Below are 10,055 nucleotides of genomic sequence, written 5' to 3'. Positions count from 1 at the left end.
AGGCCAGGGAAAGCTATAGTAATTTATTCATTGGCAACCAGAAAGTAACCCAGTTATCATAAGTTAGAACAATCTAATGGCCAGATGAGGGCAGGAAAAGATTTTGAGCTTCACCCAAAAGATATAATATATGTTCTAGTGCTACATTATTCACTAAGAAAATACATACCCAATGACTATACTATCTATATATCTGCATAGTTGTAAGCTTTGCGCTGAGCCCCTCGATCACGTTATTTCCGCCCTATCGGATTTTTCCATCGCAGACTTCCCAAAGCGGAAATTCGCCAAACCTCCCTGAACTAAAATTTCGCGTCCTTCACCAACCTCGCCTCATTACGGTCTTTATCAGACGCCCAGTGAACCCGTTCCGGCTCCTTTGCGCTCTTGTCGTTAGCTACCACCTTGGGACGGCCAGCTGGACTTGTGGCCTTTAAATGTGGCTCCGTTCGGCCAGCCGTCCACTATCGTGATCATGGACTTGCGCACCATCATCAATAACGACGCCGCTGCTGGTGTCCAGAAATTTCCCACGGCGCAACATTCCCCGTCTTCCCCTCAACAGCCTCAGGGCCACGACCTGGGTTCCATCTACCCTGTGAAAAAGCACGATGATGCTTCGCCAGTCTCATACCACACAACCCAGCAGGCTCCGCAGGCCCCCGAATTCCGCGCAAAACCACCTCAACCTCCCAACCTCCAACCCCCTCTACCTCTACGCTCTCCTGGTGGCTCTTCACCCTATGGATCCACTACTTCGCCATATCAACATACGCCAGCGTTGAGCAGTGCCGCTCAACACTCTCAGAGCGCGAGCATTTTACCACATTCCATCCAGACCTACCAACCTGTCTCCCGCGACAACTACCCTCCGGCCTCCGCCGGTTCTGCCTACAATCAATCTGCAGGGTCCCTATCATCCCCATATACCCCTCAGGCTATGAGCTCTGGGACCCCGCAATCATATTTCTCGCAGCAGCGCTCGCAATCCGTCCATTCTATTCAAACTCCTACCTCCTCTCAGAGTTACTCTTATCCTCCACGTGAAAGCATTGGAGCTTCACAACATCAGCCTATTCCGCAGCAGTCACAGCCGTTCTCTCCAAATCAACAACGCTCCCATCCAGGAACACCCCTTGGCCCTCCCTCAGCCTCCTTTTCCCGCCCTTCGCCACATCAGGCACGACCACCGTCCTCCGGTTTCGATTCTCAACAAAACCGCTCTCTCTCAGGTCCCTGGAGCAGCCAAGATAATCAGTTGCGGGATCAGAGAGATACAGGATCCCCAATTGTGCAGGCGGCGCACAGCCAAGGTCCTGGTGGCGAGAGTCAAACCCATTATTCAATGAGAACCGAGGAGAACAACGTGAGTATTAGCCCCCAACTGCAGTGGCAAATGTGAGCAGACTGAGTGATGATAACGAACTTGGTGATCAGACCCCTCAACCATATCGTAAGGATGATGATGACACGACATCGAAAAATAACAGAAATAATGCCGTTCATGTTCCCGGGCACCCACATGACGCCGGTGATACAATACCGTCACAATACCCTCCTTCCACACCGAAAACACCGCAACCTGCAAGCAATAGTCGACCACCAACAACTTCACCACCTACCAAACGTCTGCGGCAGAGTGAACCTCCCACTTCCAAAACGAATAGCCAAAGGCAATTGGCGACAGAGGACTCTATGAATAGACTTATACTGCCATCCGAAATTCCCAAAAAGAGACCAAGGCGATACGATGAACCTCCGATCTACGCGCGTAAAGCTCCGCGAACCAGCGGCCATCCCCCAGCGATACCCACCGGGCTCAATGCCCCTCCTCCCCCTAAACGTGCCATTGCAAGCCACGAACCTCAGCCCGACAAATTCACGTCGAGAGATCGTCCCCTACATTCGCAGCCGCATCCAATTCTAGAGGCACCAAATGATGAAGCCCCGACAAATGGTAATCTCCCTTCCCGGCCTCCTCCGCCCATAGACCAAAATGCTACCTCATTGGGCCCGTGGGAACCGTCCATTACGGGGTTCATCCCTCACGAGGAAGTTACGAAATTGATCTGCGACTTTTTGTTCCAACAGGTTGTTATGAGGAGAGATATTGGAGCAGGCCCTGCTGGCGGATCAGTAGTTGGACAAGGCGCTGTTCTCGAAGTTGAAGCTAAGCTGGGCATGCTTGTCGACAGAAATCGTGGAGAACGCGTCCGGATACCGGCTCTTACGGAGTGTGTTCTTGCCAAAGATGATCCTAGTATCCGAGTTGGTTTCGAAAGCTCAATGTCTTTAGTAAGGACCCCACACCTCCCCTTCCACCCCCTTCTACAACCTTCAATGTTTTGTATAGACAAAAAATGTCTGATTAGGCAATAATATCTAAGTAGGCCCAACACCGAGCTCTCAACGACTTCCTCAATGACACCGTGAAATCCTCAGTATCTCAATCTGGCACCCGCATCCCATTGACCTATGCCCACAAAAAGGAACGAGACACGTTCTACCAAATATCCTCCTCCGCACTCCCACCTATAATCCAACACCATCTTAACCCCCGCCATAAGCCCAAGGTCCGTGTCACAACAGACCAACGAACAGGCGCAGTTCTTGCTCGGATCATCAAATGTCGCATTGCGGATCTCGATGTTTACAGTCCGAGAACCTGTCTTGATTGGCGAATAAGTGTCAATCTCGAAATGAACTACGAAGGTGATATTAGCGAACTCAGTTTGCCTGATGAGCCGAGCTCGTTGGTTGGGGCTGGGACCGGGGCACCACGAGGTGGTGCGAGAAACAAAGATCGTATGAGCTATAGACATCTGGCGTATCAAATTGATTTGACTCAGGTTGCTACTACAGAGGTATGTCAATTTGTAATACATTTTCTTTTCCGCCTCCACGTTAGCGAACCATGTTTATTTGCCCTTTCATTTCACAGTTTTGTATCCGAAATTTTGTATTTGTCTTTGGAGGCCCAAAATTGTATCACCATATTCATGCTCGACTTAACCACATTCGCCGTCCTCTTTTCCCCATAGTGCTTTCTATCCGTAACATTAGTTTCCCTTTTCACAACGTTACATATCACTAATCCGCCAAAAACAATTTAGGATTGTTCCAATAACTCACAATCAGAGTTCGAACACGAACTCGAAATAGAGATCTCCTCCGCCGAAGTGCGCCGCCAAGGCGACCTAGCACTTGCAGGGGATCCGAAAAACCAGTACGAGGAGCTTATTAAAGGGTTTGTAGATAATATACGCGTGCTGACAAGAGCGGTTCCGGAGCGCTGAAACGTTACTTTGCCACATGGGTTGGCCGGGTTGGTAGGGGCCGGAAGGGGAAGGAGAGGGGGAATTGTTCTCTTCCTTCCTCTTTCCCTCTTCGTTCCCCCTTCTTATTTTGCTCTTCCTGGCGACTGTTTTACACTATTTAGATAAAATTTAACTGCATAGCAACCCACGTGGGTACCTGGTGTCTTTGGACAAAGGATATCGTTATGTCGCTGCTGGTGGTATGTCTCTATTCTTCCTCCTCGTGTCGGGAAAGGGTTTTTAGCTAGTTTCCTTCGATTTGCGCCGTATATACACTGCATCAATTCCCAGCCTCTTCAGGTTTTTCATTTCCTAGGCATGGCCCTTTTCACTTTATATCCTATGGTCCTTCTTGGACTTCAATGTGGTTTCAAACTACTCGACCCTATATATATATATATATATATATCTAGTTAGTTCTTTGGCGGTTTGCATAGCTTTAGAGGGTGTTAATTTTTATTTTATTTTATTTTATTTTATTTTATTTATTTTTAAAAATTTCTTTGTCTACTTATTATCTATCTCCCTTTTCCTTTCTTTTTATAAGTGCCGCACTCGTCCCATGCTCAAGCGAGTGTGAAATATGGGGCGGAGATATCCTAGAAAATTTCCTAAACGAAATCATAGAATTTGAGACCAAAGCGAATGAATAGACATATCCCGATGAAGAATACATAAATAAATACACTTGTCGTACCAGGGAGATGGAACGCTTTAACAGTTTGAGGTTTGCTGGTTTACTTTTTTTTTTTTTTTTTCCCACTAACTTGAGCGGATTCGCATCATGAAATACGATAATGCGATAAGATCCACGAAGGAACAAAGTCAAAGGCTAGAAATGACAACGGAATAAGGGAGATCAGGGATAATAGAAATAGAAATAGAACGAGAGAAAAAGAAGTATAAGAGGAGGGAAGAAGGGAAGAAGGGAGGTGGAAGCATAGAAGAGTAAAAAAGAAAGGTGAGAAATAAGAGGCGGCCTGGGCGAAGAAACAAAACCTAAAAAAAAGGACAATAGAACATAATAACATGATAATGTAAAGCATTCGTGTCATCATCTCAATCCCTAAACGCCAATAGAGAGCACAAACACAGAATCCCCTCCCTTCTTTTTTCTTCTCATTCATTCATTCCATTTCTATCCACTGCCTACAGCAACACCAGCCGGAGCCGCAGATATCGCTGGTGGTGCTCCACCAGTGTCGGTGGAATTTCCATCCTCACCTCCAACACCAGCTGCCCCAGGCGGATTGGCCGGCCTCCCACCCCTCTCCCTCATCCGTCGCCCCTCCATCAACCCGCGTAACCCCCTTTTCTGTAGCCCAACAACGCTGCTAATCTCACCCGTCCAAATCTCCCGTTCAGGCTTGCTCCGCCCGCGCTCGTGGCCCACCATGTCATCATCTTTGTTTTTATTATTGGGATCATTATGACGAGCAATGTCATCCACGCCCATAGACTCAGAGAAACTGAGACTGGTATTTGTTGAAGCAGACGTAGCCGTGCTAGCCGCGCTGCTGACTGATTCAGCGCGATTGCGGTTGCCTCCCGCACTAAAACCACCAGGTGCATTTCCAGTGTTGAGATTTGTGGTGTTGATGCGTAGGTTGGCTGGTCGCTGGGCGCTTGGTGTGCCGCGCTGGGACTGTCCAGGTCCACCACCCACGGTACCCGATCGTGGCCCCGATGTGTCTCCAGATTCCGTGTCTGAGTTGGAGTTGAGGTTCAGTATGCTCATTGGTTCTATGGCGGAAGCGACGGCGTTGGAACGCGAGTGGACCCCGTTTAATACTTCGAGGGTTCCACCCGGTCCACTGGCAAAGCCTGTGCCACGGCCACTGCCAGCTGCCATGGCTGCGGCGTTAAAAACTGCTGCAGCGTTCCGCCCGTCCAGCACTTGGTGGAGTCGTTCGACCGTGGCCTCGAGGAGGCCATCTACCTGGTAGGGTCGTGCAAGCTGGAGGAGAGAGCAGAGGATCTGTGGAGTACAGAGTTGGGAGCCCGGGGGTGGGAGTGAGGAAGTATAAAGATAATGAACGAGCAGTTGGACGGTTAGGTGAGTGTGGGGGAGGTACAAGGTTCTAGGGCGAGAAGTCGGTGTAAGAGTGTGCGCGGAGGGGATTTCAAGGTTTGGAAGGAGTGACGGCGGGGTCCTCTGGTTGGATGATGCGCCTGTATGGCCGATGAGGGTAGTCGCGGCAGAATAACTGCTATTGTTTCCCACTGATGGTGTTATTGTGATGCTGGAATTGCGACTAGGGTGAGACGAAGTCTGCTGGCGTACGGTAGCAGCATCTGACATGTTCTCTTCTGCGATTGTAGATTCACGGAGAAGTTGAATAAAATATGGGCCCCAACGACGAGCCAAAATGTGAGAGTTGACTGGGATACGCTCGCCGCCAATAGTGAGCAGCTCCATATCAGACAGTTCCCGAAGTGATAGAGCCATCCTGCCCAATTCTTCCGCTGTCGTAGATAATGGTCGCCCCCCCGCACCTTGCTGGGAAATCTTTGCTTGTAGCGACGCAGGTACCATGGGGCTGCTTACGGACACATACCCCGAAGTTGGGGCGCTTCGTCGTGGATTCTCATACAGGCCAAACGCTTCGAGTTCCACGAAGCAGATGTGTGAGAAATTGATGCGCCGGTGGTTGTAGTCCTCAACTAAACTTCGTTTCCGATGTCCAATCACGACAAATGTGCTTCGCCGGCTCCACAAAACACCGCGATTCCAACTCCCGTGACTAAAAATTGCTCCTCCAGCATCAATACGTCCCCATGTGAGTGTTTTCAAATCCAGAGCCCACATTGCGTACTCCTGTTTGGACGATGTAAGGTAGGTACCGCTAACCACAAAATGGCCATTGATAATGCCCCCATTAGGAAACCGTAAGCCAGGAGGTGAAACCGTGCCATTCATTGACTTCTCTGTAAGCTTCCCGTCAGATGTACGGAGCTGCAGGTTTAATTTGACATCTAGGAAATTGTAATTCGAGTATATCAACAGCAGTGGATCTGGCTTCTGAGCATCCGGCTTCGTCGGGTCCCTGAACCCTTCCACCTCAACTCCACCTCCAATATTAGAAGGCTTCACTCCGAGCAAAGGAGTGGCAACACTGCGATAGGCCCCACAACTACGGTCAAGAGAGGTGGTCGAAGTCCATTTTAGGCTTCGCAGATTGAAAACATTTATTTCTTCAAAATAATGATTCGATGTATCCTGGCCACCAACGACGATCATCTCCGCCCCGCCATATCCATCGATCTCCACGCCTAATGTACCTTGGTGTGGATTGGATGAAGACGGATTATGGTGGAGGGCAGATATGGGAGCATTCGAGGAACCGAAGGTAGCCCTTGACGGTAAAATCGTTGCACAGTGGGCATATCTCCCTCTGGGGGCATTGGCGGTCGGAATGAAAACCCAGGTTCTACTAGGGACATCGAAGATATGTACATCTGACAAAAGCACAACTCCTTGCTGTGCTTCCTCTCCTGACCGCTGGGAAGTTTTGTTTGGAGTCGCAGGTGGTTGATTTGGAAGAGCAGCTTTCGCAGACATGCCGCCATAGCATACTAGTTTTGAATCGCCCAACGCACATACGGTGTGGAAATAACGTGGAGGAGGAATATCTCCCGTTGTTTCTAATTTAGTCCAATGACGACGCACCAAATCCAATTCGTACATCTCATTAGTTAATAGCTCGGGTCTGCTTCTTGACTGTACCCGCCCGCCAAACACATATAGCTTATCTCCCAGAACAGTGCTAGAAGGCCCTACGAGGGGACGGGGTTCTCGCCCTGTCGTTCGATGAACATTACACACCAAACCCGATAAATTTGTTGGAGTGGATGATGAATTTTGACCGTTCGGCAACGGTGACTGGGCAGTTTGGTTCCCGGTTGTAGTACTCGGCCCCGCATTTTGCTCTTGAAATGAATCATACTGGCCCCCAATGGGGTTATTTGATGCCATAGCTTTAAGTACACTTTCGGTAGGTGGGCTCGATGTATCGGCTTTTTTGTTGTTAGACGACGGGACTAGCGGTGATTCAAAAAAAGCTTTCACAAACGGCACTTCAGTTCGCAACGGGTTTTTTGGCACAGAATCAGCAACTCCAGGTTCAAGAAAAGGTAATGAGCTTTTCCGGTGAGATGTCTCCCTCGGTTCCTGGTACTCTAGAAATCTCCTTTCTAACTCAATATTCTGCCTCAGGCCAGGCTCCAACACAGCTGCGGGGACGGGTAAACTGGGGCTTCGAAATAGATCAAGGTCTGGTGATTTGGAAGTAGTTGGTGTTGTGAGACGGAGCGCTTCAGGAATCTTATTGCGGGAAGATTCCTCCGACGGAGGTTTCGCGGAGTTCTTTGAAATAAATCTTCTCGAAGGCCAAGTTGTAGATATGGTAGTGCTGCGAGTTTTTGAAGAGCGAAAGTATTTAATGACAGAGGTAAATCGTTTCGAGGTGTCTGGGGTAAGCGGCGGCGGCGGTATAGCCGGGGTCGAGGATTCTGCAACCGCCTTTGTAGGGCTGCTTCCTTCAACCGGCTTGCCAGTTTCACGTTCTAAGCCTATTCCCGCCATGGTTAGCTAAATGACTACATAAGGAAGGATGCAATGGGTGGATATATTGCCATTCGACTAAAAAACATAAAGTTGGGTGCAAGGGGAGGGATCGAGGCAAAGCGAGACGAAAGTCTTATATAAATCAAACAAAATCATAGGGGATTAAACATACGACTGCAAGAATTTCGTCAAATGCTCCTCTCTTCTTTGTCTGACATGTATGCCGTCTGCACTACCATAACAAGTTGGTCAAGTGGGGCTGGAAAACAAGGGAGAGGTTGAGGATTAAAATTAGTTCATCCAACGCCAGTTGCGAATCGCGTTTGCAAAATCGTACAGGAATTTCGATATGGAGTGGAGAACAGCTAAGGACAGTGTATCGGATCTCCGGCCGGCGGGAGGAAATTGAAATTGGCTGGTGCGCAGACCAATAGTTTGAGACGGGAGTGAAGGTTGCACTGTGTAGTATAGGGAGAGCCTCGGTTTCCAATAGTTTGTTCGATAGGGAGTGTTTGCAGGATGTAAACGATCAGAGTTCATGAACCGCAGGACCCGTCTACGGCATGATGAGGACGGTAGACAATCAGACTCCCTGAGGCTTGCCCACTCGTTCACAACAGCCAAGTCAGTGTCAATGGACGCTGAGTGTACTAATATTCTTGGTGGGATGGGATGAAGTATCCAAAAGAAACGACGTTGTGGTTAACTAACTAACTAACTATGCGGCTGAATGATGTAAGCCGGCAAACAGACATTGTAATCCTCTGATTGGGCAGTATCCGCTGGGCTCCCGTGACCGGGCCGAAAGTTTAACCGATTCTGCGGCGTGACTTGGCGCTTGCCGGTTATCATTATCCTTTATGACTGATTTTGGCTGGATGCTCGCTGTGTTCACAAATGCTCTGGAGTGGTGGCTCCGCAAAAAGAATACTGTTTTGTTTCAAACCAATTCAAGTCGTTCTCAGTTCCACGGGTTGAATAAGGCGACTTGCATGGAGTCTCACTTTGAGTCTACTAGTTGGTTGGCAGCTTGAGCCAACCTGGATATGAAACAGAACATTCATGTTCTTGGGGGATGAAGGAAACAAGTGGCTGACTTTCTGCAACGTGCAAGACAAAAGGTGGAAAGTTTGAGGAATGCAAAAAGACAAGTTACCTGTTAGGGACCAATTTGGTTATTGGTAAGTTAAAATTTTATGGATTGATCTTCTGTTATAACATGGCGCGCTTCAATTAATAAAAAAATAGTAAAATAAACCAAGGAACAATAATACCAAGAACAATGTTCATAGGTCATCAGGTTTTTACAAAATATCACTCCAACCGGCTCTTCCCCAGACACACGCATTTACGACCTTAGTTCTTGAGAGTGGTGTATCGGAGGTATCTAGAAAAGATGACAAGTTAGCTTCTGTGACAGAATTTATCCGACGGACAGAGGAACAAGGACCAAACTTACGGTTTAACAATTCTGACATCACCAAACTTCTTAATCGCGTCCTCGGTCTTCACAGTCGGTGGGATAATGACATCTTCGCCCAATGTCCAGTTAATGGGGGTGTTCACACCATTCTTGTCAGTGGTCTGAAGCGCATCGATGACTCGCAGGACCTCAGCAGCATTCCGGCCAGTGGTGGCTGGGTAACTAAGGATCAATCGGATTTTCTTGTTGGGGTCGATGATGAAGACGGAGCGGATGGTCATGGCAATTCCTGTGGGTCCGTTAAATCAGTCACTGACGCCCCCTCCCGATTCATGGCAGGAAACCGGGGCGGAGGTTCATTTATACTCACCCTTCTCGTCAACATTTGTGGTGTCCTGGTAATCAAGCATATCATACAAATATGAGATTTTGCGATCAGCATCAGCAATGATGGGGAACTGCAGGTTCGATCCGGTAACCTCGTCGATATCTTTGATCCATTCGAAATGGGATTTGAGGGCGTTGGCGCTCTAGACAAAGGAAAAATTTGGGGTTCCAGTTAGCCAATGCTCGCTTTTACTCTTTCAGCCGTTCGTTCTTCCTACGCAATGGCTGGTAGGGGCCACTTACCAGTCCAATGAGTTTGACACGTCGAGCAGTGAACTCAGGCTCCAACTTGGCGAAGGCTCCTAACTCAGTAGTGCAAGTGGGGGTGAAATCATCCTGGAATTGAATCCACCACCATTGA

The 10,055-nt window shown here is 48.6% G+C and overlaps 4 protein-coding genes across 4 annotated transcripts in view; 2 read left to right on the top strand and 2 right to left on the bottom strand.

Annotated features, from left to right (window-relative positions):
• Positions 1-475: 475 nt before the first annotated feature.
• On the top strand, positions 476-3,296 carry HCAG_06213 (predicted protein; the record flags this gene model as incomplete). The annotated part of the gene is made up of 4 exons (XM_001538558.1): positions 476-1,366; positions 1,438-2,295; positions 2,391-2,864; positions 3,114-3,296. The coding sequence occupies 4 exons, from the start codon at positions 476-478 to the stop codon at positions 3,294-3,296; spliced, it is 2,406 nt and encodes an 801-aa protein (XP_001538608.1).
• A 1,159-nt stretch (positions 3,297-4,455) lies between these two features.
• On the bottom strand, positions 4,456-6,879 carry HCAG_06212 (conserved hypothetical protein; the record flags this gene model as incomplete). The annotated part of the gene is made up of 1 exon (XM_001538557.1): positions 4,456-6,879. The coding sequence occupies one exon, from the start codon at positions 6,877-6,879 to the stop codon at positions 4,456-4,458; it is 2,424 nt and encodes an 807-aa protein (XP_001538607.1).
• A 1,543-nt stretch (positions 6,880-8,422) lies between these two features.
• HCAG_06211 (predicted protein) lies at positions 8,423-8,714 on the top strand (the record flags this gene model as incomplete). The annotated part of the gene is made up of 2 exons (XM_001538556.1): positions 8,423-8,508; positions 8,636-8,714. The coding sequence occupies 2 exons, from the start codon at positions 8,423-8,425 to the stop codon at positions 8,712-8,714; spliced, it is 165 nt and encodes a 54-aa protein (XP_001538606.1).
• Positions 8,715-9,240: 526 nt separating this feature from the next.
• Positions 9,241-10,055, bottom strand: part of HCAG_06210 (thiol-specific antioxidant) — a gene marked incomplete at both ends in the record, with an annotated part of 1,201 nt that continues 386 nt past the window's right edge. The window contains 4 exons of the mRNA XM_001538555.1: positions 9,241-9,271; positions 9,344-9,596; positions 9,678-9,837; positions 9,938-10,030. Coding sequence (XP_001538605.1) covers positions 9,241-9,271; positions 9,344-9,596; positions 9,678-9,837; positions 9,938-10,030 — 537 coding nt within the window. The remainder of the gene's footprint in view (positions 9,272-9,343; positions 9,597-9,677; positions 9,838-9,937; positions 10,031-10,055) is intronic.

Source organism: Histoplasma capsulatum, genomic scaffold, assembly GCF_000149585.1.
Source record: "Histoplasma capsulatum NAm1 scaffold_7 genomic scaffold, whole genome shotgun sequence".
NCBI classification, from domain to species: Eukaryota; Fungi; Ascomycota; class Eurotiomycetes; order Onygenales; family Ajellomycetaceae; genus Histoplasma; species Histoplasma mississippiense.
Note: the sequence above shows the minus strand (reverse complement) of the source record. Positions and strands in the feature narration are given on the sequence as shown.